This window comes from Hakea prostrata, chromosome 10, assembly GCF_041222555.1.
Source record: "Hakea prostrata isolate BN-2017 chromosome 10, UWA_Hpros_2, whole genome shotgun sequence".
Classification (NCBI taxonomy): domain Eukaryota; kingdom Viridiplantae; phylum Streptophyta; class Magnoliopsida; order Proteales; family Proteaceae; genus Hakea; species Hakea prostrata.
Window position 1 is genome coordinate 28,767,151 of NC_142609.1, and position 26,852 is coordinate 28,794,002.

General features: G+C 39.4%; 1 protein-coding gene across 1 annotated transcript in view; it reads right to left on the reverse strand.

The window, feature by feature from the left end:
- Window positions 1-566: 566 nt before the first annotated feature.
- The window catches only part of LOC149002423 (14 kDa zinc-binding protein), a 45,337-nt gene continuing 19,051 nt past the window's right edge, over window positions 567-26,852 (reverse strand). The window contains exons 4-5 of the mRNA XM_089138201.1: window positions 1,399-1,516; window positions 567-1,077 (exon numbers count right to left, since the gene is read on the reverse strand). Of these exons, the coding sequence (XP_088994327.1) occupies window positions 1,010-1,077; window positions 1,399-1,516 (186 nt within the window). The 3' untranslated portion in view covers window positions 567-1,009. The remainder of the gene's footprint in view (window positions 1,078-1,398; window positions 1,517-26,852) is intronic.

Here is a 26,852-nt window from a genome sequence, read left to right on the forward strand (position 1 = left end):
CCCATTGAGGTGATACGAAGGGACGTAACTCTAGGGAATCAAAGGCCAAGAAAGAGCAACGGTTCGAGTACCGATCACAGGATCACAGATCAACGGCTACTAGCTAATGACTTTCAAAATTCGAAATAAATGAAGTCGAGTTGCTGCAAGTTTCCACGTGGCGAGATAACATCAGTTACGAAGGAATGCAGCTCAAGAAACAAACCGTCACCCATTTGCAATAAATGATGGAACGGAAAATTTTTCTTGGGAAGGAAAACCCAGAAATAATTACGAGGAAAACGTTTGATTTTCTCCAGGAGGCTCATGCCAACGGCAACATTCACAAATGACAAAGGATTGAGCTGATCGTGATAGTAAAGCAAGGCATCGGGAAACCGAATGAGCCCCCGAATGAAGCACCGGTTATAAACCGAATACGACTTCTGAAGGCTGGAGCATCAGTACTAAACCGAATGAGATTCTCGAACGACAAGGCTAAGGATCATCCCGAACGTGGAAAGTCCACAAGTTTAATTAAGCTCCCGAGAGAGAGGCAAGTTAGACCCGAAGAGTCGGATTATTATTACTATTTGGACATTCCCGAAAGGAAAATCTCACAAGCCAGTCGCAGTAGTAAGTAGGAAAAGTAATCAAACAGTCATTAAAAATTGGACTCCAATTTGTATAAAAAACTCATTATTCCACGTAATTCTTAGTTCCGATGCCAATCACTTAACAAAAGTAATCAAACAGTCAATAAAAATTGGACTCACGATTGCGCAAGTTTCAATTCCATTGGATTACCGATTACGTAATCAAATAACATCTAGACCCGGTGCCGGTCAACGACGAACAACAGCCAAATGGTTCGACTCTAAAGAACGGTTTGCAATCTTGGCATCATAGGGTGATTTCAAACTCGGTTCAAAAGTCGAAACTTTCCCCCTGTTTTTATTAGAAAATAAAAGTTTAATGACGTTCAACCTTATTATCACGAAACTGATCTGTCCTTCCTGAGTACAACACATTAGCCTGGAGGCCAGTTCATTTGCCGCCCTCCAAGAAGGTGAACATGAATGTGATAGACAGATTGACCTGCACCCAAAAAATAACCCAGTTATATCAAAGAAGAGACCCTAACACCCCATTAGCAATTGGATTGAACTAATCTACTTTCTGGTTTCGAGCGCCTTTGGTGCACCATCCACTACATCAGCAAATATGTTGCGCAAGTGGTAGGCAGCCAATCTCAAATTCAAAACTTAGATTTTGGTGCTTAAAATAGAAGTTCGCAGTGGGTCACTAGATCGGCATATCTGCTGATGTGGCAGACATACTGCTGCAGGATATACAGTGGGTGCAAAATTTTCAGGAAGTAAAGAAGCTCGGTTCTAGGAAATATGGAAAGATGCATACATCCTCTAGGTCCATCATTGATAACAATCCTGAAGCCATCATCAAGGCCCTCCTGTTTAGCGACACACTTGGCAGTATAAAGAAGGTAACCAAGAATCTCACAGTGCCTCTCCTCAGCCTGAGGAACACAATAATGACAATACAAGATCAAAAACAGTTATCACATGAAAACAATAGCCTATTAGTTGAAAAAAATGGATCCCTTTATTCTTAGTTAGGGCGATTATTTTTTGGTTTTTTTTGGGGGGGGGGGGGGGGGAGGTTCTTTTCGAACCATTTACAACCTCTGAAAGATTAAGATGTTGCAATGATGCAGAAATGAGCAAATGACACCCAAAACAGAGAGTTGTAAAAGAAAAGAAGCTGTTTTAGGTTGACGCATGAAAATATTGCAATATAAAAGAGGAAGAACTTTCATGTAGATACAAAATAAAGATATTGATTCCCTACCATAAAAAAGAAGTTTCAAAGATACTGACCATTAAACACCAAATACCAATATCAATTTTGTATGATACAGAGAGTCTGAGCACATAATAGCATGATGAGAACAATAGTATGGCACATGTACAGGAGTCAGGTAAGTTAAGTCAATGCCCCAAGTGAAACCAAAGCTAATTTATTTTTTTATTATTTTTCTTTTATTTTTGGGGGTGGGTACGGGGGATGGGAAGGGGGAAAGCTGAAAGACAGATGGATAGGAATAAGCAGATAATATATTTAATTTTCAAACTGAATGAGACCTAGAACAGATTCAGGAAGCTGCTAATGCTTTGGTTCTTTGCTAACCCACGTGTGAGGAAAGAGGAGAGAAGAAAGTGGAAGAAATTTTAGGGCTTGATGAGATTCAGTTTCTAATTTTAATTGTTTGTACCTTAAAATTTTGGGTTTTAATTGTAATCCACCTCAAAGGAAAAGAAGTCATGCATTTGGAATCACTCAAAGCTAAGAACAAGAAAAATATGGAGTCATCTTTCAAATGGTTCAAAACAACCATCTCATGGCAAGAGAGAAAAACTACCTTGGGTACCACATGTGCAGGATGTCCTCTGCACAGTTGTAATGGTAACTAGGTGATCCAAGGAATTGGAGTGGCACCTGGGAAGAAGGCACTTCCCTAGGCATGATGTAGGTGCCACTAAGCATGCAGTATATGACTATATGTAATTAGACAAGATAATTTTACATAATTATGTTTATATGAAACATAAAGGCATATAAATGCAACATGATACAATTATGCTACTAATGGGGCTAACATGACAAAACTAACATATAGTAAAGAAAGCAGAGGTTATAACATATGCAAATTCATTAAAAGTGAACCAAAAAAAAAAATCATGGGAACTCATGATGTGTCAAAAAGGCATGCTGTTGCCTTTGACTGAAGAAGAGCCTTGACGCCTCAGAGCCTCCCCAATGTCTCAACAACTATGCTCCTAAACTTAGCTCTTCCACATTCAGCAACGAAGGGATCTATTCAACAATCTCTTTGGTAATCCTTGGACAAACCATAACATAGATATTCTTCTCCACAACAGAGGGTTCAGAATCACAGCCTTACACTAAGAGGAGAGATAGAGGGTAGCCTATGATTTAACCAGACGAGAGGAGAAATCTTGGGATGCAGATACCCTTGTCTGTTCAAGTACCTCTACTCCCCAGCTTCTAATTTGTACAATAATTCATGCTGCCATAGGATAACCCTTTTGCTATCATCAGGAAAGATAGGATCTCACTGGGACATATTTACAAAAATAAAGGATATATTCAAAGCTGGAATAACTATAGAAGCATAAACTGACGAGTCACACTACGAAATTATGTGAGATAGTAATTGAAACCCATTTGAGACAAAGAAACCACTATTGCCGAGAACTAATTTGATTTTATGCCGGGAAGATCTACAATGGAAACTTTTTACCTTTTTAGGAGATTAATAGATATAGAGAATGTAAGAAAGATAATCTAATCATATGGTCTTTGTTAACCTAGAAAAAACTTTTAAGAGTTTTTTTCACAGCGCCCACTGAAGTGGGTAAAAGTTGGGCCTAAATTCTTAATTACCCACTTAAGTGGGAAATATACCGAACTGCCCACTTTTGACTTTTTCCAAATACCAAGTTACCCACTGTTAACATTGAAATGACCATTTTGCCCATGGGTGAAGGGAAATATAAGTTTTCCTTTTACCAAACCTCACTTAATTTTTTTAAATTTACAAGAAAACTCCCCTTGCTGGCAACCACCACCCCCTCCCCCCGCCAGAAAAGAGCAAACACTCAGCTGAGCCCGTCAGGAGCTAAAGGAGAAAAACACGATGACCTAGATAAATTATTTTAGAGCAGAACATGGAACCTTTCAAGGGAAGCACACGTTATCATAGAAAAATGAGAAATTGGCCGAAGCAAACAAAGAGAAAGAAGAAGAGCAGAATATGGAAATCACTACTCTTTTGTCTTCTTCTCCGTTTCCTCCTTCCCCAAATGTGTCTAATCTTCTCCCACCACTCTCCTTCCCATCATTTAAATCCGAGGAGCTTTCCCTTCTGCAATCCTACTTGTAAAACTCCATTTAAAGGCTACCTACTTAAATATTACAATACATGAAGATTGAATCTTCATCTTCCTCCTCAATAACTCTAAATTCTAGGAACATGGAAGAGGACAAAACCCTAGATGGGAATTGTACAAAATCCATAATTTATGATCTAAATGATGTCAATCCAAAGTTGTTTCAACAGTCGGTGTATGATGCTCTGGTTTGGAGATCTCTTCATGGGCTTTTTGTTGGTGACAATAGCGTTCAGGTAAGCAACATGGATTTTGTTATTTATCAATGAATCTAGCTGCCAGTAGAATATTAGAAATGCCCATTTAATTGTTAAAATTCTGGTGTTTCACTTGTAGAGACTAGGGATAGTACCTGGGGTGGGTCTCGTACATGCTCCATTTTCTACAAGGTGTAAACATAATAGTTTGCAAACCGAAGATGCTATTTGTTGTTGAACTCATGGAGATGAAAGTCATGAAAACTCTCATGGTTATGGAGATATCTCTACGAAAGCAAACTCTGATATCTTCTTCCAAATACAGTCTCTAAGACTCAATATAAGAGGAAACATATTTATCTAGGTCATCATGTTTTTTCTCCTTCAGCTCCTGATAAGCTCAAGTGAGCGTTTGCTCTTTTCCGGCAAGGGGAGGGGGTGGTGGTTGCCGGCGGTGGTAGCCAGCAGGGGGAGGGGAATCAAGTGAACCAAAGAGTTTTCTTGTAAATTTGAAAAAAATTAAGTGAGGGTTGGTAAAAATCAAACCTTATATTTCCCTTCACCCCAAGGGCAAAATGGTCATTTCAAAGTTAATAGTGGGTAAATTGATATTTTGAAAAAGGTAAAAAGTGGTCAGTTTGACATTTCCCACTTAAGTGGGCAGTCAATAACTTAGGCCCAACTTAAGTGAACGCCATGAAAAAAACTCAAACTTATGATAGTCCCTAGAGTATTAATTTCACAAATACTAGAGAAAAGGAATGTTGCAGGTAAATTTGTAGACATAGTTAAACATACGTGTATAATGATTCAATGACAAGTGTAAGAACAGTTCAAGGACAAGGAGTTGAATTCCCAATTACAACTACGCTACATCCAGGATCAACTTTAAGCCCATATTTATTTGCACTTATATTGCTGATTACCAAAGACACTAAGATAAGGTTCCTTGTTATATGCTTTTTGATGATAATATTATTTCGGTAAATGAGACACAAGCAGGGATTACTGAGTTAGAATCATAGAGAGAAAATTTGGAATAAAAAGGCTTTACACTAAGTCGAATGAAGACAGGATTTCCAATGTGGAACTTCAATCGTGATCGGACGAATGATGACCGGTGAAACTTAATGAGAAGAATATTCCACACAAGCGATTATTTTAGGTACCTTGGCTCAATTATAAACAAAAAAGGTGATGTAGAGGATGGTGTTTCCCTAATAGTTAAAATAGGGTGAATGAAATGGAGAGGTGCGTTAGAGTTCATGTGTGATTGATTTATTCCTTTAAAACGACAAGGAAAATTCTATAGGACTATTTCATGACCAACTATGACATATGGTTGTCAAAGCACCAGCCTAGGCAGTAAGGCAGTTTTTCAACCACCTAGTTTGCTTAATTGACATTTTTTCCCGCTTTGTCGCCTTGTGCGCCTTATTGTCGCCTAGACACTAAATCAACCGCTTTTTTTACATTCTGTACATAATATATTTTTTTTCTTAATTTAATTTTTAAATCAGAATTTATTCTACAAAACCGTATATAAATTTAATAGTTAGTCATTTCGGAATCAAGGCTCAAACTGCAAAGGAACTCTGAGGCCCAAAGTGACAGAACCTCTACAAGTTCCGGACCCGCTCATTGGGGAGCAGGACCCCCAATCATCGGCAACACAATGTGAAGCATAAGTCATACTCAACATCAAGTATCAATGAATCATTAAATAGACAATGACTTGAACATCAAAATAATAGGATCTATTTTGTTTAGATGAATGTGATTATTGAATGTTTGTTTAGTTTGTTATAGAAAGTAGTTGTATTGAAAAGTCGTTTAAAAGTAGTTGTATTGAAAATTTTTAACCCAACCTCTTTGTCGCCTAATCGTCTAAGCGGAGCCCCAAGGCCCCCAACCACTTTGGTCACCTTGCCGCCTTGACAACCATAAATTGAGTGTTGGACTGTTAAATAGCACTACATAGATAAACTCAATGTAGTAGAAACGAAGATGCTAAGATGGATGAGTGGAAAAACTAGGAACAATAGGATAAGTAATGATCATATTAGAGCTAGTCTAGAAATAGTTATAACAAATGATAAGCTACAAAAACGTCAATGGAGGTGTCATGTCACATTCAGTGGAGACCTCTAAATGCCTCTATACAGAGAAACGATTTAAGCCTGATCGAATGAATTAACAGAACTAGTGGACAGACCTGAGATAACCTTTAGAGAAATGGTGAGAAAGGATACATATAGCTTAGACTCTTGTATCTAGTATGACCTCAAAGAGAGCTGTTTGAAAGGTAAAGTATCCATGTAGCTGGCCCGCTTAGTTGGGGAAAGGCTTCTTCTTCTTCTTGTGTACGTAGGATCTCATCAGCAAATCTACCCACAATTCCTCCTTGATTGCATCCATAATTCTGAATTATAGATACTTTTAAATATAATAAATCTAAAGCAGAATAATTCTCTAGTCCCAAATGGAAACTAATTATGAAGTAGACCCCAAAGTAATAATACTTATCTTGGCTAACCAAATGCAAAATGAATGGAGAAAAAGCATCATGCTTCCAATTCACAGAAAAAATAAAGGCAATATTTAGAGCTACAATAACTATAGAAACATGAAACTAATGAATCATACTACAAAATCATGGGAGAGAAAAATTAAAATCCCCTGAGACAAGAAATTACTATCACTGCCTTTTTGCAATTTGGCCAGATGAAACCCAAACTAGGGGCCTAATCAAATTATGGCCCACTTTAGTCTCAGAGATTGGCCAAGTAGTTCCTTTTGTTGGAGGTTGCATAGAGTGGTTAGAAGTTTAGATGAAACAGTTGGAGATTTGAGAATTTACATATTGGAAGGGGAAACCATAAGAGAGATTGACAAGTCCCTAACAAATGAAACTCCTTTCTTGCTCAATCTCAATGAAAGATACACACATACACCCACACTGCGAATGCAATAGAAAATCAAAGCTGGAAGGAACACTGTAATTGATGTAGTTGATCAGACCAACACTAAGTGGAAAATAAAGCACTGCAATACAAGATGAACCCCAAGCTGAAATCCCCTAGATCGAGCTGCCCCTTAACCAAGGGTCCCCCCCCCCCCCACCTACAAGCTATACTTGCCCTTTTCCTTACAAAAAATTCTCACTCCTTACATAGTCCCTCCCTTGCCCTTAATAAAGCCCCAACACCATCCTAATACAATATTAACAAACTTTCCATCTTTGGACCTAACACAATATTAACAAACTAATTCCCCTAATTTGGAAATGATCCCCTAGAACTAACTCCCTTGTACTCTACCCCTACAGTGTGCACCCTCAATATTAGTGTCCAAACAGAGATCCATGAGAAGCAGAGAAGAACAAATTTTATAAAGAAGGCCCAGAATACATCAATTCTCCAACAATGTTTTGTAGACTGATTGTTATCCAGTTTCTGTTTACTTGTAATTACTCTGGCATGACCACATTTGTTTTCATTTTAGTTTCCTTAATTTCAATAATTTTTTCTTCATTGTCTTTAGTTACATGTTGAAGAATGCTTTGAAGTCCTTGGCTTGCCGAGGCAAAGAAAACCCTCATAATCGCCTAATTAATTTCGTCCCCTATAAACTTGAGTTGGTCAAGCTCTGGCATGCATAGCTCAAGGTCTTGCAAGATGCTGCCAAGATCTAAGTCAACTCGAGATTTCAATTCGAGATCTCTAATCTCGTGAGATCTCAGTTCAACCTTGTCTTTAAAAATACTCATCCTGGTTAAGACGAATCAAGATACCTCAATCTCGACCTGTCTCAACACTACTTCTTTCCCCTCAGCTGATTTTGGTTTTTTGGCCACCAGAAAGTTGGTCAAATCGCTATCTAGGCTGCATCAACAAGCTATTTAGCTCTTCTACAACAAGGATCTGCTGACAAGATCTTTAGTTGAAGGAATCTTACCGGTTATGATTGATCGTCTTCACTGAAGCTTCCTCTCTCTCTTTCTTCTTCTTCTTCTTTTTTATTTTTTTATTTTTTTTAATTTTTTTGGCCTTCTTCTCGTTAGAGGCCTCTCTCTTTTGTCTACACATAATGCAACAAATGACACAGACAGTAAAATCTAATATCTAGCATATGGTGCTTGAGGAAGTGGAGGCAATGCTGGTGGAGTAGGAGTTGGAGGAGCTGCTTACTTCACTACTGTCTTAGTGTAACTTACAAGTAGACTAACATTGTGATTAGAAACTGCGAACAACTAAATATAGTATGTTAGAAATCGCACACTTAGAATCAACTCAATCACAACAATTACAAGAGAAATAAAGAAAAAGAAGTGGAAGAAGAAGAGGGAAAACAAAACCAGCAAGGAGTAACAATTCCCTGCGATTCTGGACCAGCACACCAGAATCACATGCTTCTTCTATTTATAATAAAAGCCTTTAGATGTACATACTTGGAGGACAAGTAACCTCCTTCTAAAATAGAAACTAAGTTACAAAAAAAGGAACATACTAGACTTCTTAGAAAATCTGTCCTTTAAAAGAAAGAACTAGAAAATAGAAACTGATATGAAAATAGAAAGTAACTAAATTGGAAACTTCAGAACTTCAAAGTTACTTCATGAACTTGCACATCAAGCAACCACTAACTTTGACATGCACACCAAGGATTCTTCTCTAAAAATAAAAACTTAATTACTTGAGCACCAAAGTTGCTCAATTCTCAACACTCCCCATCAAGCTGAAGTACAAACAAAGAAAACTCCAGCTTTGACAATAAGAATAAACTTGAAAGGCAGCACCAATCTTGAACCATGTAGCAATAGCATGCCCCCAATAAACACTAAGACAATTTTACCCAGGAGATAATCATATATATATATATATATATATAAAAGTGGAGCAGGAACTGGAACTCATTACCTTTTGTTTATGACTTTTAAGTTACTAGGATTCTAAAGGTGTACTGATTATCAAAAACTTGTTGCTGCTTTTCCGAGAGATGCATGTACATTTCTAAAGGGACACACTTGATCCCAATCCTGACTAATTTCATTGGCTGGATTTCTCTACAACCACTACCTTCTATTTCTAGACCCTACTTTCTAATTCCATTGCATCAACTTATCATCCATATACCCATCAGAATTACAGAAAATTTCCAGCCCAGTTGTCACCCCCACTAGACCTCTATTTGGTCTCAGTTTTAGTCCCAATAGGTGGCCGGTTATGCCTGCAAAATCCTATTTTCCAATTTGGGAACTACTACCATACCTTTTGATTGCACCACCAGATGTTGGAGAGGCCTTCAACAGTCTTTACCTACAGCCCATCATCTTCCACTTCAAATTTGGGCAAGTTTTACAATCTAGTTCACTTAGAAACTTGCACCTAATTTCTGAACTTGTTTATGATTTGATTTAATACTTGAGGTTTTACACTAATTTAAATGGATCTGGAAACCTAAACGACTCTCAAACCGGCAATTGAATAGGAGCAACCGAGGAACTAGATTAAAGCTTCGATACTATGTTAGAAATCACACACTTAGAATCAACTCAGTCACAACAATTACAGGAGAGACAAAGAAGAAGAAGTGGAAGAAGAAGGGAGAAAACAGAGCCAGCAAGAAGCAGCAATTCCCGGCGATTCTAGACCAGCACACCAGAATCGCAGGCTTCTTCTACTTATAATAAAAGGCTTCAAAAGTACATACTTGGAGGATAAGCAACCTCCTTCTAAAATAGAAACTAAGTTATAAAAAAGGGACAGACTAGACTTCCTACAAAATCTATCCTGGAAAGGAAAGAACTAGAAAATAGAAACTAATGTGAGAACAGAAAATAATTAAATAGGAAACTTCAGAACTTCAAAGTTATTGCATGAACAACATCAAACAACCACTAACTCTGACTTGTGCACCAAGGATTCTTCTCTAAGAATAGAAACTCAATTACTTGAGCACCAAGGTTGTTCAATTCTCGAGCACCATGGTTGCTCAATTCTCAAGCACCAAGGTTGCTCAATTCTCAACATATTAGATGTATTATTCGACTTTCAGACTTTTTTTTTGGGTGGGTAACAAGTAATGGTTGTTGCAATTCTAAGAACATAGGGTAAATTTGTCTCTAGAATATTATTTGTAACAACCCCACATAGGGAATTTCTTTCTTTTTGTACTCTCCTTTTTATATTCAGACCATTTAACATGGTATCAGAGCCTAAATTCCTTGAAACTTGATGTCCCATGGATTTGAAGATTTTCTAGAAAAACCTAGAATTTTTTTAGCAAACCAGCCACCACTACCAGCATTTTGCTAGCCCTCGCAAGTCTCCACAATGTTCTAAACCTAAAGAACTCCAATAGCCACCACAAGGTACCTAGGACCATGGTGGGAGATCTCGCGAGATATCTCGCCTTTAGTGAGAGGCGAGACGAGATCTCTAGCGAGATCTGCGAGATCTGCGAGATCTTGCCCATCTCGCGAGATCTCGCCAATATCTCAACGAGATCTCGCTAACGGGACAAAAACCACTGCTTTAGAGGCTTTTTAAAGCCCCTGTCTCGCTCGAGAGAGGCATATCTCGCCTCTCTCGAGCCTGTCTCTCTCCTTTATCTCGTTGGAAGCATCATTTTGGCCAGAAAACTCGATTTTTGGCCGGAATTTGTTGGGGATTCAACATAGCAACATCATCAACTCATCTACAACAACAAATTCAAGCATATTTGTAGTGATTCAAGCCTATTTCAAGGGATCATCAAGAAATGTAAGATTTTCCCCCAAATTTGATTTTTTTCAAATACAAGGTTCTATAATGATTGTATGAGTGTGATATTAATATATGTTGATAATCAAGCTTTGATCTACACTTTCATGGAAAAAAAATTTTAATTTTCTGTTATTTTTTTTTTAAATTTTCGTATTTAAAAAATATATTATCTAAAAAATTAAAATTAAAGATTATAAACAAATACTTATGATATGAATGTGATTATTATTTATGTTAAACTACATTTAGAGGGCTACAATCTGATGTATTAATATTTTGATTATCATGCTTGTTGTATTTATTTTTATTTTTTTATTTAAATAATTAAATAAAATAATTATGAAAATTAATATTTTATTAAAAAAATTATCTTTTTTGTTTTTTAAATGATGCTTATATTATGTAGTTTATTTTAAAAATACAAACATGTCTTATTGAGCATTGTATATATGTTATCTTAGAACAAAGTGTGTGTTTTGTTGTTTTATAAATTATTTTTACATAAAATAACTATAAAAAATAATATGTTATTAAAAATTTATCTGTTTTTTTTTTTTAAAATGATGCTCATATTATGTAGTTTATTTAAAAATACTAACATGTTTGTTTGAGCAGTGTATATATGTTATCTTAGAACAAAGGTGTGTGTTTTGTTGTTTTATAAATTGTTTTTACATGTTTTTATGTATCTAAAAATTATTCTAATGATTATTTGGGAATATTCATGATTCATGTATGTATTTTAGACTTTCAGTGCTGTACATTTGAATCTTAAATGGCAACTAGTGGGAGTGGCGGCACTAGTAGTGGGACTCAGGACATTGCTTGGCAACATGGGGATCCACTGACTGCTGACAAGAAGAAATCCCGATGAAAGTATTGCCTCAAGATTTTGAATTCTGGTGGTTCAACCAGATTAAAGCAACATTTGGCTGGTGGTTATAAAGATGTTGCCAAGTGTCCCAGGGTTCCTTATGAAGTGCAAAAAGGAATTGCAGCAACTTTAAGGGGAGGGAAACAAAAAAAGGACGAGATGGCACAAAAGCAAAGGGAATTTGAGGATACAGTGCTATCTAGACCTACTCTTGATGTTGATGAGGAGTCAAGTGACGATAAAGAGAGGAGGAGGGTTATGGGTGTTGAGTCACGAGCCGAATGGAGACAGATGAAGGCTGCAATGGAAGCTAGCAGACAGTCCTTACATGCTAAGAGTGTGAGGCAATATGAATAGACAAGGGGAGCAGGTGGTTCGGGGTCAGGGGCATCCATGCCACCTAGACATAGTTTTCAGGGAACTGAGACTGAGAGGACTGAAAGGAGGAGGAAGACTAGACATTATGATTCCACATTTGACCAAGACCCCTCCCTCTTCAACCAACAAGACATCTATCAAAGAAGCATTCCCTATATGTTTGTTGGAGGTAGAGAAGGCAGTAGGGAGGAGGAAGCTAGGTTATCAATCAGCAAATTCATGCTCTATAACAACATTGCAGCCAATGTAGCCAAAACACCTTACTATCAGGGGATGATCAATGCAATTGCTAGGGCAGGTGTAGGGGTTAAAGGCCCAACAGCTTAGGAAGTGAATAAATATTTACCCAAGGTAAAGCAGGAGGTGGATGAATACATTGGTTCATTAAAGGAAAAATGGAGTACATATGGTGTTACTGTGATGGCTGATGGATGGACTGGTCCTACTAGACAGTCCATCATTAATTTCATAGTGAGCTGCAATGGAAAGACATTCTTCCTTAAGTCAGTGGATGCCTCAGATAAGATCAAAGATGCTGACTACCTTTACAAGCTTCTTAGGGAGGTGGTCCTCGAGGTAGGGCCAAAGAACGTTGTCCAAATTGTCACAGATAATGGTGCTAACTTCAAAAAAGCTGGTGAAATGTTGATGAGGAAGAAGAGAAGCAGGATCCACCTCTTTTGGACACCATGTGCTGCTCATTTGATTGATCTTATGTTGAAGGACTTGGGGAAAAGAAAGTCAATTAATACTGTGGTTAAGAGGGCTAGAAGGGTAAGTAATTTTATTTATAACCATGGTTATGTGCTGAAGATGATGAGGAACCACTATAAGGGTGATCTAGTCAGACCTGGATTGACTAGATTCGCCACCAACTATGTAGCTCTGAAAAGCTTCCAGAAGAAAGTGGTGGGTCTTCGGCACATGTTTGCAAGTAAGAAGTGGTTTGGTTGGCGTGGATCTAGCCATCCTGATGCAATACTAGCCCAACAAACCATTGCTGATGATTCCTTTTAGAGGCAGCTGAGTAGGACACTAGGCATTATAGAGCCTATTGTGTTTGTTTTAAGGATGGTGGATTCGGAGAAGAAGCCCACAATGCCCCACATATATGCTGCCCTCCAGCAAATGAAAGAGTTGGTTAGAGCTGCTGCCCCTAGCACCTTCAAATCCTACGAGAGGATCATCGATAATAGATGGGAGATGCACTTGATGCATCCTTTGCACTTGGCTGGTGAGTCACTTTTAAGTCTTTAAGTTTTCGTTGTATACTTTAATTTACATTCATTATTTGTTATAAGTTATAACTTATAATTTATAAACAAGTAAACAACCAAATCACTAAGTCACTAACCAAATTTTTTATTTCCACAATGCAAGCTTACTACCTCAACCCAAAGTACCATTACAAGAATGATCTGGGCTTGATGTAAAGTTGATGATGCGGTGCAAGAGGTGGTGGAGAAGCTTATGTCAAATCCCGTCATGCAAAGGACAATTAATGGAGAGGTGAGAACTTATTCAATTGTTTCTTCAACTTCTTGCATTAGTGCATTAAGCATATACATAATAGGATAATACAATAATTGAAGAATTGGTGTACAGATCAGGGAGTTCAGGGATGCCTCTGGGAGTTTTGGAAAGCCTTCTGCAGTTGCAACTAGGAAAAAAACTGATCCTAGTAAATAGTTCACTACTCTATAAGTCATTAAGTCTATAAGTCTATAGACTATAACTCTATAAATGATAACTGATAAGTTATATAAATATAAAGATTTACTTGCCTAATGCATTCTTATTTTTGGTTATGCAGCTAACTGGTGGTTTCTATATGGAACTAGTGCACCAAATCTCAGGGACATAGCAATTAAAGTACTCTCACAGACTTGCTCATCCTCTAGTTGCGAGAGGAACTGGAGCACCTTCTCGCTCATCCATAGTAAGGTACGGAACAGATTGGGGAGTAAGAGGCTCAAGGACTTAGTGTATGTGCATTACAATATGAGATTGAGAGTAGGGCACATACAAGATGATATAGATGATGACAGTCGTGAACTGATTGAGTTGACTGATATATTCCATGACCCCCCCGCAGAAGATGAGGAAGATGATGTCATATATCAGTGGGTTAGGGATCGAGGTGGCCCAGTGTTGGATGGGCCAGAAGGGCAGCCTGATCCTACCATTGCTACTGCTATGGACCCAGATACTGTGGCTGAGCACCTATCTTCTGATGAGGGTCAGGTTGCTATAGCGGCATCAGAAGGATCAGTTGTACCATTTGTGGAGCCACCTGATCGACTTGAAACAATTGAGGTGACAACTAGTAGTGGGGATTCAGATGATGCCGATGATACCAGACGGCCAAGTGGCCCAAGTCAGCCATCGAGTTCAAGTCATGGAGGCAGTCAGGTTGGTCGTGTTTCTGGTGGAAGTCAGCGTCAACAAAGGGAGTCACCTGACTCACCTCCACCAGGTCCGAGTCATCCGACACATGTGAGCCACGGTTCCCTATCTCTCGGACTTATAGTAGGAGTAGGAAGAGCGAGATCAAACCGGGGCGGAGGCAACCGAATGATGATGCGAGCATGCATGATCTTGAATTGAACATGGGAAGCATGAGCCTAGATCAGAGTGATTCACAACAGCAGAGCCTGTCATCGGGGTACCAATACGGGGATCACAACACCGGGTCAGATTACAGTGGGTTCTTCTTATGGAGGTCATACTATTCCTTAAGACCCTTCACCTGAAGAGTACACATATGGGAGTGAAGGTGGGTTGTTAAATGAGTGGTTTAGAAACCCATACCCAAATACTCAACAACTATATGAACAACAACAACAACAATGGCTCTTTCACCCACCCATGATTGACGGTTATCCCAGAGTGCTATTCCTCCAGTATTCTGACATGCAGACATATCTTGATCATATAAACCGATATGTGACATACTTCAGTGATCAATTGACTTGGGAGTCATATGTGGCCACCGTTCAGAATCAATTGATGCGGAATGTTGAGTGATACTCTTAGTCTTGTAAGTTGTAAGTTGTTATCTTCTTAATTCTTATGGTTGTAAAATTTTGAAGACATTTAACAATTTATTACTTTGAATCTTTAATAGTTTGAACTTTGAACTTTGATCACTTGTTGACTTGAATACTTGATGTGTAATGTTATTGTATTTGTATATTTGTATTTGATACTTGATAGTTGATAAATGATAACTCATTAACTTGAAGTCTTGAATTACTTGATATCTTTACATTACATGTTGTCTTTGACTCTCTAAGACTCTAACTCTATTCTCTAAGACTCTAACCTTGCATTTCACAGAATTTCAGCTTTACACATAGGGTCGACTTAGGAGACATAGTTAGGGTTATTTTCTCACAAATCTAAGGCCACCAATGTGTTCAAAAGGCCTTAAATAGGCTAAATACCAAGTTTCAGCCCAACCAGAGCCCTAAAACCCACCAAGATGGACCGCCGAGACTACCGCCAATTTTTTGGCATATCTCGACCGAGATCTCACCATCTCGGTTGAGATCTCGGTTTTTTGTAATGGCGAGATCTCGCTCGAGAGCAAGATCTCCCACCATGCCTAGGACCACTCGCCAGCCTCCGCTAGACTTGCAAAGAGGATCCTAAGTCATCGCCTGCCTTTTGCTATCCATACCCTACCTTGCTACCCTTCCGACACCCATTTAAACTCTTCTACCTCCTCTTTTAAATCCTTTTTGGGCCTCCGCCTTTCTTCCATGCTTTATTCCCTTGAGGGTGAGCACTTTTTTCCTACCAAGGGTTTGTTATACCCATTTATGGTGTGATTCCTTCTGCATGAAATATCTGATTTTTTGCATTTGTTTTTATCCGAATAAGCGTGATGTCTATTAAGTCAGTTATCACCACTTCTTCAGGTTCGTTAGCTGCGGACGATGCTCCAATTATTTGTGAGCATATTTTTCCCCATTTCAGATGAACTCTGTTAAATCAATAGGATAAATTATCTTAAATGGTCTCTTTGTTGCACTTGTAGTGGCTGCTCATGATCTTATAGGTCATCTTCACAATACGTTAGTGAAACCTACAACACCTAGTTGGGCTCAAGTGAAGTGGGAAACTAATATTTGGCCATGGGTTTTCTACTCAATTCTATTACACTTGCCATCGCTAAAAGCTAATGTCTTCTCCTAATGTTGTTATTGTCTAGAAAGCTACCAAAGACATCTATTCCAAGGTTGGTAATGATACACAATGTTTTAAGATCAGAAGGAAAGTCCATCAATTACAGCAGAAGGACCTTACTCTCTCTCAATCATAGTTGTCAAAGTGGCAAGGCAACCAAAGCGATTGGGGCTCCGCCTAGGCAAATTAGGCGACAAAAGCAGTTGGATCAGAAAATTTCAATATAACTACTTTTCAATACAAGTACTTTCTATAATAAGCTAGACAAATATTCAATAGTCACATTCATCCCAAAAAAACAAGCAGATTCTGAAAAAATTATCCATAAAAAGAACACAAACTTAAGTTCATCACATCAAACCATGGTTGTCAAAGCGTTCGCCTAGGCATTTACTAATTCATTGATTCTTGATGTTGAGTATGGCTTATGCTTCACATTCTGTCGCCAACAGGCATGGGGGTGGGCCTTGGAGTTCCTTGCGAATTGGGCGTCAATTACGCGGTTCAAAACAAAGAGGTTGAAAAACTGCTTTGCCACCTAGGTTGACGCTTTGACAACTATACTCTCAATATTATAATACTCTATTAGACTTCTATAGAAGATTTACCCCATCCTATGCTACTGATGTTGTTGCCTATCAGACATAGGAAACAAGCTCCGCATATATGATTTGTTGGTTGGTATCAATATAGAATATGACCAGATATGTGCCCAAATTCTTTCACAGGAACCGTTCCCTTCCTTGGAACAGGCATATGATATGCAAGACAGCCAAAGGAATGTCAGGGTTCACACTCTTATAATTGAAAGATTTACTTTGACCATGAGAAGCTCTCAAACTCGTAACATTGACACCGGAACCTCTCCTTGTACTCCTGTCAAAGTGTGATTATTGCAAGCGTGAATATCACACAAGGGAAAAGTGCTGGAGAAACTCCATGGCCAATCACCCAATTCCCGTGAAGGAGATCATACAAGTCGTGGTGGAAATTCATAGGCAGTTGCTAATTAGGCCCATCTAGAAGACTCCAATGCACTGACACCTCTCTCCTCAAATATGCTCCAGCATCTCTATCAGTTGATGACCAGACTTGAGTTATCTTCTTCCAAAACCAACATCCAATGCTAGTGTTGCCTATGCAGTCATTACCCATTCTGAGCCTCCTCCACCTCAAGTAGTTTATCCCATTGCCATAGTGTATCCTTGAGTCCTTCCTTGTGGCTAATTGACTCCAGTGCAACCAATCATATGACTTGTTCATCTTTCTTATTTCATTCTTACTCTCATGTTTCTCCAAATTATAACCTTCGCATTGTAGATGGTCACTTTCCCCATTTTCTGGAAAGGAATCTGTTATTTGTTCCATCCTTATAGTTATCTTCTGTTTTGCATGTTCCCAATTTTTCTACTAATCTTACTATCCATAACTAGTAGTATCATTTGATACCTAAACTACAAACTAACTCTTTTCCCTTCCCATTGTGCTTTTCAAAACTTGGAAATGGGGTGTACGATTAGCGGTAAACAAACAAGGGGTCTTTACTTGTTGGATTGCTCTCCATCGGTGTTGGCTATGATCATCAATTCCTTTTCTATTGCATTATTCACCTTACAATGGCATTGTCGTCTTAGTCATCCTGCTTTATCTACTTTAGCTAGACTTTCTTGATTTAGTTACACGAAGTAATTTCAATGATTTTAGCTAGATTTTCTTGCATTGTTGGATTGCTCTCCATAGGTATTGACTATGATCATCAATTCCTCTTCTCTTGCATTATTCACCTTACAATGGCATTGTCGTCTTAGTCATCCTGCTTTATCGACTTTAGCTAGACTTTCTTGATTTAGTTACACGAAGTAATTTCAATGATTTTCATTGTAATGCTTGCATTTAGCAAAACAAACCAGACATACTAATCCTATTTTTTCTCATCGCAGTACTACCCTTTTTCTGGTATTCATTCAAATGTTTGGGGACCTTCACGTTGTGTCTCTTCTTCTAGATTCTTTTGGTTTGTTACTTTTGTTGACTATTGCACAAAGACTACTTGGGTCTATATTCTTAACTAAAAAAGTGATGTTTTCACTTGCTTTCAAGTTTTTCATAAAATGGTTATCACCTAATTTGAGGCATCTATTAAAATTCTTCACACTAATAATGGGACTGAATATACTGTTGGGGAATTCCAATCCTATTTGAATAATCAAGGCATCATAAACCAAACCAGTTGTGTTGATACCTCACCTCAAAATGGTGTGGCCGAACGCAAGGATCTAGGTCCTTAATGTTTGTTCCACCTCGCTTTTAGGGAGATCCAGTCCTTGCAACCGCCTATCTTATTAACTGAATGCCATCCCGTGTATGCAACAATGTTGCCCCTTGATGTTCTTGGGTTCTACCTCATTCACAATCCCTCCTACTTTTGGTGTGTTGCTTTTACTCGAAACCACCATATACATGGTAAACTCGACCCTTGTGGATTACGGTGTATTTTTCTTTAGCACTTAAAAAGGGGTACAGGTGTTATTGTCCGTCTTCATGTGTTATCATCCATCTTCTCAAAGGTTGTTTGTTACCATGGATGTGGTCTTCTAGGAAGATGTTCCCTATTTTACTCATACACCTCTTCAAAGGGAGTGTGAATCTAGTGAAGAGGTTTGTGTTCTCATTCCTCCTATAGAAATCCCTTCTGAAGTTCCTGCTAATGATGCCCACGTGGAAGATGGAATAACCAAACACATGAACAATGACTAATGGCCAAGGACAATAATATGCAAGGAGCAATAACTCACATTACAATCTCCTCTAAAATGTTACCAAAGAAGAGCAGCACTGGAAATCCCTCCTGTCGTTTCTAGCCAATTAGAAGCTCCACGTCCTTGTCCTGCAGAATCTAATCCTAGTGAGTCTATTCCTGTCCCAATTTCTGATCCATCATTAGACATACCAATTACACCAAGAAAGCAACCACGAGCATACACAAAGTACCCTATTTCTAACTCTATATCATATCAATCCCTATCCACAGCCTTTCAAAGCTTTGTTTCTTCTTCGTCCTCGGCTTTTATTCCTAGCACCTAGAAAAATGTACTAGCTCATTCTCATTGGGAAGAAGCTATAGATGAAAAGATTATGAGCCTTAGGAAAAAACCGAACTTGGGATATGGTGACCTTACCTATGGGAAAGAGGACTGTTGGTTATAAGGGAGTGTTTGTTATTAAGAGCATAAGGCTGATGGTACTATGGACAAATATAAAGGTAGACTAGTGGCCAAGGGATTTACTCGAACCTTTGGCATTGAATACCTAGAGACCTTTGCTCCAGTTGCCAAAAATGAACACAGTACGAGTGTTGTTTTAATATGCAATGAATCAGAGATAGGATCTTTGCAACTTGATGTTAAGAATGACTTCTTTCATGAGGAAATTCAAGAAGAAGTCAGCATGGATGCACCACCAGGGTATACCTCTACAGAGACTCCTGGGAAGGCATGCAAACTTAAATGTGCTCTTTATGGGTTGAAACAGTCCCCTAGAGCATGGTTCGCAAGATTCCATAGAGCTACAGTGTCTATCAGATATAAGCAAAGCAATGCTTGTCATACTTGTTTATCAAGAAGACAGACACTTACATAATGGTACTGCTGGTGTATGTGGACAACATTGTTATCATGGGCAGCAATACAACAGAGATTTCAGCCTAGAGGCATTCTTGGGAGCTGAATTTGAAATCAAAGACATGGGACAGCTTAGGTACTTCTTAGGAATATTCTGCTAATGGCATCTCTCTTTCTTAAAGGAAGTATACTCTCAAACTATTAATAAAGACAAGGATGCTGAGGTGCAAGCCAGCTGAAACACCTATTGAGCCTTAACTCACACCTAAAGAGAAGGAAAACCCGTGGACTGGACCAGCTATCAAAGGCTAGTGGGGAAACCGATTTATTTGTCTCACCCTAGACTGGATATTACTTTTGTTGTTTAACTAGTGAGTCAGTACATGCATGATCCTTATTCCACTCATCTAAATGTTATCAACAGAATTCTAAGATAAATAAAAGCAGCTTCAGGAAAAGGAATTTTGATTTCCTCTCATGGACATTTGAATATTGAGGCCTACATAGATGCAAATTGGGAAGAATGCCCAGATGATAGGAAGTCCATCTCAAGATACTACACCTATGAGGGATTAGTAACTTGGAGGAGAAACAAACAAGTAGTTGTTAGGTCCAGTGCCAAAGAAAAATTTAAGGCAGTGGCACAAGGTATTCATGAGGTATTATGGTTGAAACTTCAAGATTCAAGTGCAGATCCAAAAGCACCTAATACAGTTGTTTTCAAGCAGTAAATCTACAATCAGCATACCCCACAATTCAGTTTAGCATGATAGGATGAAACATGTGGGAGATTAACAGGCATTTCAAGGAAAAGATTGAATCTGGCTTGGTTAACATTTCTTTGGTCTCTTCCAACAACCAGAAGGTTGATATTTTCACTAAGAGTTTGAGTACTAAGGTTTTTTGCACATTACCAGCAAGTTGGGCATGATAGACATCCATGCTCTCACTTAAGGGACAGTGTTGTAATTCTAAGAATAAAGGGTAAATCTATCTCTAGAATATTATTTTTCATAATACCACATTGAGAACTTAATTTCTTTTTGTACTCTCTTATCATTATAAATGAAGATTGAGTTGACTATCTCTCTGACACAAATCAGAAGTTCTTCGACCATTCAACAGTTGTGTATTTCATGCTTTGTAAGTCTGCATGTTCATTCCTTCAGCATATCAGTTTCAAAGTTAGAGCCAAGGTAGAACTCATATATATTGTTGTTATCTCCCAAATATTAGGCCACCACTATGTTAAGAAGGCCTAAAATACGTTGAATGACAAATTCCAACCCAAATTGAGACCTACTATCCACTGAGATGGCTCTCAAGTTGGGTTGAGATGATCGTGAACTTTTACCAGATCTCACCCAAGATCTTGGTTTTTTATGGGAGCCAGATCCCTCTAGAGACCAAGATCCAAAACCATGCTGGCATGCCAAGGGAAATCAATTAGGTTTAGGTGTATTGCCAAAACTTTTGGAGGAACAATTACAAAGAACCAATTTGATTATATGCCAAGATTCATATGAAATCTATGTAACAGATGTACAACCAAATTTGTTCTTAGTAGTGCAGCTGCAAAACGAATTGCTGTTTATTTTTCTCCATTTCCATTTTAATTCACATCCCCATCACCACTGGCAGCATATCTGTCTTTACGCTACACAGAGTGGTCAACATCGAATAAGTCTATGAAGTCAGATGCTGGGAGGGGTCGCAGGAGAGAAGAAGATGGTGGAGTAAAGAATTACTGAGGAAAATGATTACTGGAAGAGGTAGCAGGTGGTCGCCAGAAGAACAGCTGCTGCAGGTGGTCACTGAAGGAAAAATTGCTGCAGGTGGCTGTCAGAGGAGGAGCTGCAGCAAGTGAGCGCTGGAAGAGGAGCTACACCAAGTGATTGCCCTAATACGCAACGATATAAGAAAGGGCAACATTTCATTTCCTACAGATCTTTTCTTTTCCTTTTGTTTTTTTTTTTTTTTTTTTTTTTTTTTTGCTCAAAGGGCTTGAGACCCAGCACCAGATTACAAGCTCCGCCCAAGGCGTGGCCACCCACTCGCCGGCAGGGCCCCCGTGGCAGAGAGCAATTCTATTGACTCAAAGGGCAAGAAAAGCACCCAGCATCCAGATTACAAGCATCCAAAAGCCAAGGATCAGAAATGGACCAAACCATCCTACTCGCCAAGGACAGGGCCCTCGTTGCTAGAGAGTCCGCAACACTATTGGCTTCTCTAGGAATGAGCTGAACCGAGTACCCCTTTTCCACATTAAGGAGAACTCTAATATCCAGAATCCCTAGGATCTCATCGGAATGGCTGCCTCAGTATCAAGAATGAGATCCATCACATTTGTGCTGTCAGATTCCACAATGACATCATGCCAACCAGATGAGATAGCCTCCTTAATGGCAGTCTTGACTACCAATGCCTCCCCCTCAAGAACAGATCCATCATCAAAAGGTTATGCAAAGGCCCATACAGGAATCCCCTGGTGGTCTCTAGCAATAACTCCAATGCCTCCAACATCGGGCCCAGCAAGGAAAGCAGCATCACAATTGATTTTGAGCAAGCCCCTTTCCAACCTTACCCAATTTTTCAGCCCATTTAGGTCATGCTTCTTATATACTCCTTTCTGCACCTCAAGAAATTCGAGACAGCTATTATGGGCCTTTTGGATCACTTCACACGGGCAAATCCTGTTTGTTAAAGACCAGCGAATTCTTAGACAACCAAATGGTCCAGCATAAAAAGAAACACATTGTCAAAGTATCAGCCCCTTCTTGGTTGGATGCAAAGCCCATTATATCCCAGTCACCTAACAATCCCATGAGTGAAGAATTATTAACATTTGGAGCATAGGAGAGATTTGAACCAAACCAAATTACCTAAGCATACGGGCATTGAAAAGTATATGATCAATAGAGTCCATCCCCCTACCGCATCTCTTACATGATGGGTTCATTTCTATTTGTCTCTTCCTCAAATTTTCCCCCATGGCTAGGCCTCCTGTTAAAGCCTTCCAAATAAAGACTTTTATTTTGGAAAGCACTTTTACTATTCCACACCCTTTTCCAGATTGTCATTGGCACCAAATCCCAAATATGCACTCAAGATGAAGAAGCTTCCAGCCCTTTCTTCCATTCCCTCATATTGTTTAACAGGTGATAAGCTGTTTTCACCGAAAAGAGCCCATTTCTAGACCAAATTTATCTGTCCTCTCCTTGGGTTACACCAAGCTCAATGCTTTTAATAGCTTTAACTGCAAGAGGGGTGAATAGTTACTGCAATCTATCCAGCCACCATTTGCAATTAGGCCCATCAATAAGGTCCGCTACACAAGAAAAACAGCACCCAATTGGTTTCTGAGAGCTGATTCTGAATTCATGAAGTAAAGGTACCCATTTTTGCCCCCAACTATCAATGTTGTCCCATCTCCTACAGCCCAAATAAGAGCTTGCTCAATGACCTCACTGCCTCTTATAATACCCCGCCAAGCCCATGAAGATTTATGGCCCAACCTTGCATGCATAAAATCTGTCTTTGGAAAGTAAATGGCCTTCATCACCTGGGCCCATTGAGCTCTTCTTTCAATCTCCAAGCTACCTTGGCCATTAATGCTTTATTATGAAGGCAGGGATCCCAGAATCCAATACCCCCTCCCTCTTTAGACTGACACAATCATGACCAAGAGATCCAATGGATTTTTCTTTCATCACCTTGCTGAGCCCAAAAGAAATTTGCCACTGTCTTCCTTATAAAATCATGATGTGCCACCAAATAAATCAGCTTTAGATGCACCAAACTCAGTAGGAAAGCCAACATACTTGGAGGGTCCTGTCCCATATTTCACCTTTAAGACTCTAGAAAACCAACTCTTGAATCTAGCTTGTGTTTTTGGGCTGAAAGTAACATTTGATTTGTGCAAATTTATTTGTTGGCTGCTAGCTTGGCAGTAGATCTCCAGACAGGCTATGAGATGTGTAACTTCATGGAGCTTAACTTCCGAAAAGAGGATGCAGTCATCTGCGAAGAGAAAATGAGAGATTGGAGGGGTTCTGTTCTTTATTTTGATCCCTTTGGTAAGTCCATTTCTCTCTGCTTCTTCAATAACCGAGCTAAGCACCTGAGAACAAAGAATGAAGAACAGGAAAAGGGAAAGGGGGTCTCCCTGTCTAATTCCCCAAGGACTATTTCTGATTCTCCCCATTTGAATTAATCTATTCCATACCTTATGTCTGTTTGGTTTAACAGGGTCACCATAAATGAACGAGAAATGAAACAAACAAATGAAATTGTTTGTTTTCAACCAAGATTTCAGTGTCAATTATCCTATCATCTGATGATAGGACCTTCACTTTAATATTGTTTTTCTATATCAAACACAAACCCCCAGGTGTACCTTGAGCATCCACCACCACCGATCCCTCATAACCCAATCTTCTTTAAATCACCTTGAGTCTATTGGCCTGCAGCTTGGTATCAGATAAAAAGATAATATCCGCTTTCTCTGTTCTCCCCTGTTCGGGAGATATTTTTGAGCACACGAACTGACTGAGGACTCCCCAGGCCTCAGCAGTTCCAGCTTAAAGTCCTCATTTTGTCCCATGGGACTTATCTCCAATCACCACGGTTTCAAGCATTAAAAAATGCTCCAGGTTGTTGCCATGCTTCTCTGCTTCCTCGATACAAGCTTCCATAGTTGCTGCTTTCTTTTTCCCCATTCTCTGTTTTTGGTTTTTGTGGTTTCTCTCGAAGGTTCAGAGATGGTGAGTGTCCTCCTTTGTCTGGTATAAGCTTTGGTCGGTTTGTTAAAGTGCTCATGAACTGATGCAGGGAGAGGGTGTGTGTGTGAGGGGTTAAAGTTGATAGTGTTCAGGATAACAGAGTCCAAGGTCGGTTTCTGGTCAAACGAAGAGTATGACCCAGCGGTCTGGTTTGGAAGGGCTAGGTTAGTTGTGGCCACAATTGGTACAGTGACAAAGTTTAGTGGTGGTTCGATGGTGTTCTGGTTGGGCAGGGAACCGGTTGGGCCTTGGTAATGAAATTGTTGTTGATGGGTGGGGGAGCTTGGTTCAGGTTATTCTGGAACGGTATGGATATATTAATACCTGCCATGTGATTCGGAAGGGACAAAATTGCTGGTGACGATGCTCCTTTTCAATGCTCGTACCCAGCTTTGCCCCAGCTTCCATTCGGCAACGTGGTGACCTGCTTGTCTGACCTAGGCTTCCTCCAACATGGGTCAAATGTGCAGTTGTGGCAGACCTACTAGTACTGTATTGTCGGTTATCTCTTATCATCTCCGGTGTGTTGAAAGCTAGAGAACTTCGCCTAAGATGGTCTGCAGCTTGAACTTCCATGGCTGTTTCCATCTTTATCGTTCTTCATCTCTTCCTCGTACCCATTTACATCAAAAATAAGGTTTGCCTTCCTCACCAATCTTTCATCTGGTTGGATACCCCTTATATCCTCCCTGTATTTACCTGCTGGCAAGGTGCCGCAATTTCCATTCCACGAGCATCTATGTGTTGCTTGATGGTTCTTGGTAACCTCATATTTCATCAAACAGTTTTCATCATCGTGTCCCAAAACTCCACAGTAGCCACAGAAGAGGGGTAATCATTTGTACTTTAGCAGCACCTCAGTTGATTGAACATCTTCATGTTTGGCGCTAACAGATGAACGGAACCTCTTCCTAATGTTGAATCTAACCCTAGCACGAAGATAGTGAACTCTGTTGCCAAATTGTACCCCATCAATAACCATCACCGACTGAACTTCGCCTACCTTTTTTACAATCTTCACTGCAATGATAGGTTCCATAAGCTCCACCGAAACTGAGTGAAACTGCACCCAGAACTCACAAAAATTAAAACCCCATTGTTGTTCTTTGTTCCACGTCTCTAATACCAGCAGATTACCAGCCACTGTCCAAGGTCCTCCACGCAATACATTGTCCCTGTCAAACGCATGAACAAATTGAAAGAGAAATTTACGATCCTCTAGGGAGGTAACTTTGACATGCTGATGCATATTCCACACCAAGGAAAAAATTTCGGTCGAAATTTCGACCGAAACTGGACATTTTTTATCTGACTCTTGGAACCTCAATTTCGGGCCTCATATGCACTCAAATTGATTTGGATTCCTGCATACTACCTATTTCAAGCATAATAAACACTATAGAACTACTAGTTTACTAAAAAAACCACTGAAAATGTAACATCCAACTTTCCAAGTATATAGTACATAAGAGAAGAAGCGAGAATGTTACAACTACAAGTCTATTCTATTTAATGTCTCCCTCTTCCTTCTGCACCCCATACAAATGACAATACAACTCCCATGATGTTTGCCCCATATAGTTTTGGACGTAATCAACAACTACATCTCTGTACATGGCCTCATCCACATGCATAAGATTTCCTGACGGTGGGAAGTTGTGAATCTCCAAAGAAGGAACTGGTGATGTTGGGCCTTGTGGCTGTGGAATAGTGTGGAAGATCTACTCAACAATTGAAAGAGCACCCCGGCTCGCAGAAGGATAAGGTCCATACTGATATGGTCCCAGTGGCTGACTCTGATAGGTGACAGTGGGAGGGACACCATAAGCTCCATAGGCTGCTCCATAACCATAAGGCTTCACTAGTGGCTGACTGGCCAAACCCTAAATCTGATAGGCAGGAGGGACAATGACACCATATGGTCCATAACCATAAGTCGACTCAGTAGAACCAATACTCTCCACAGTAGTATCATATGAGGACTCTGCAGGCCTATGCCATCCGGATCCTCTGGAGGTGGATGAGTCTCTAGCATCATCAATGCTTATCGATCTCATAGATCCCACCAAGCTC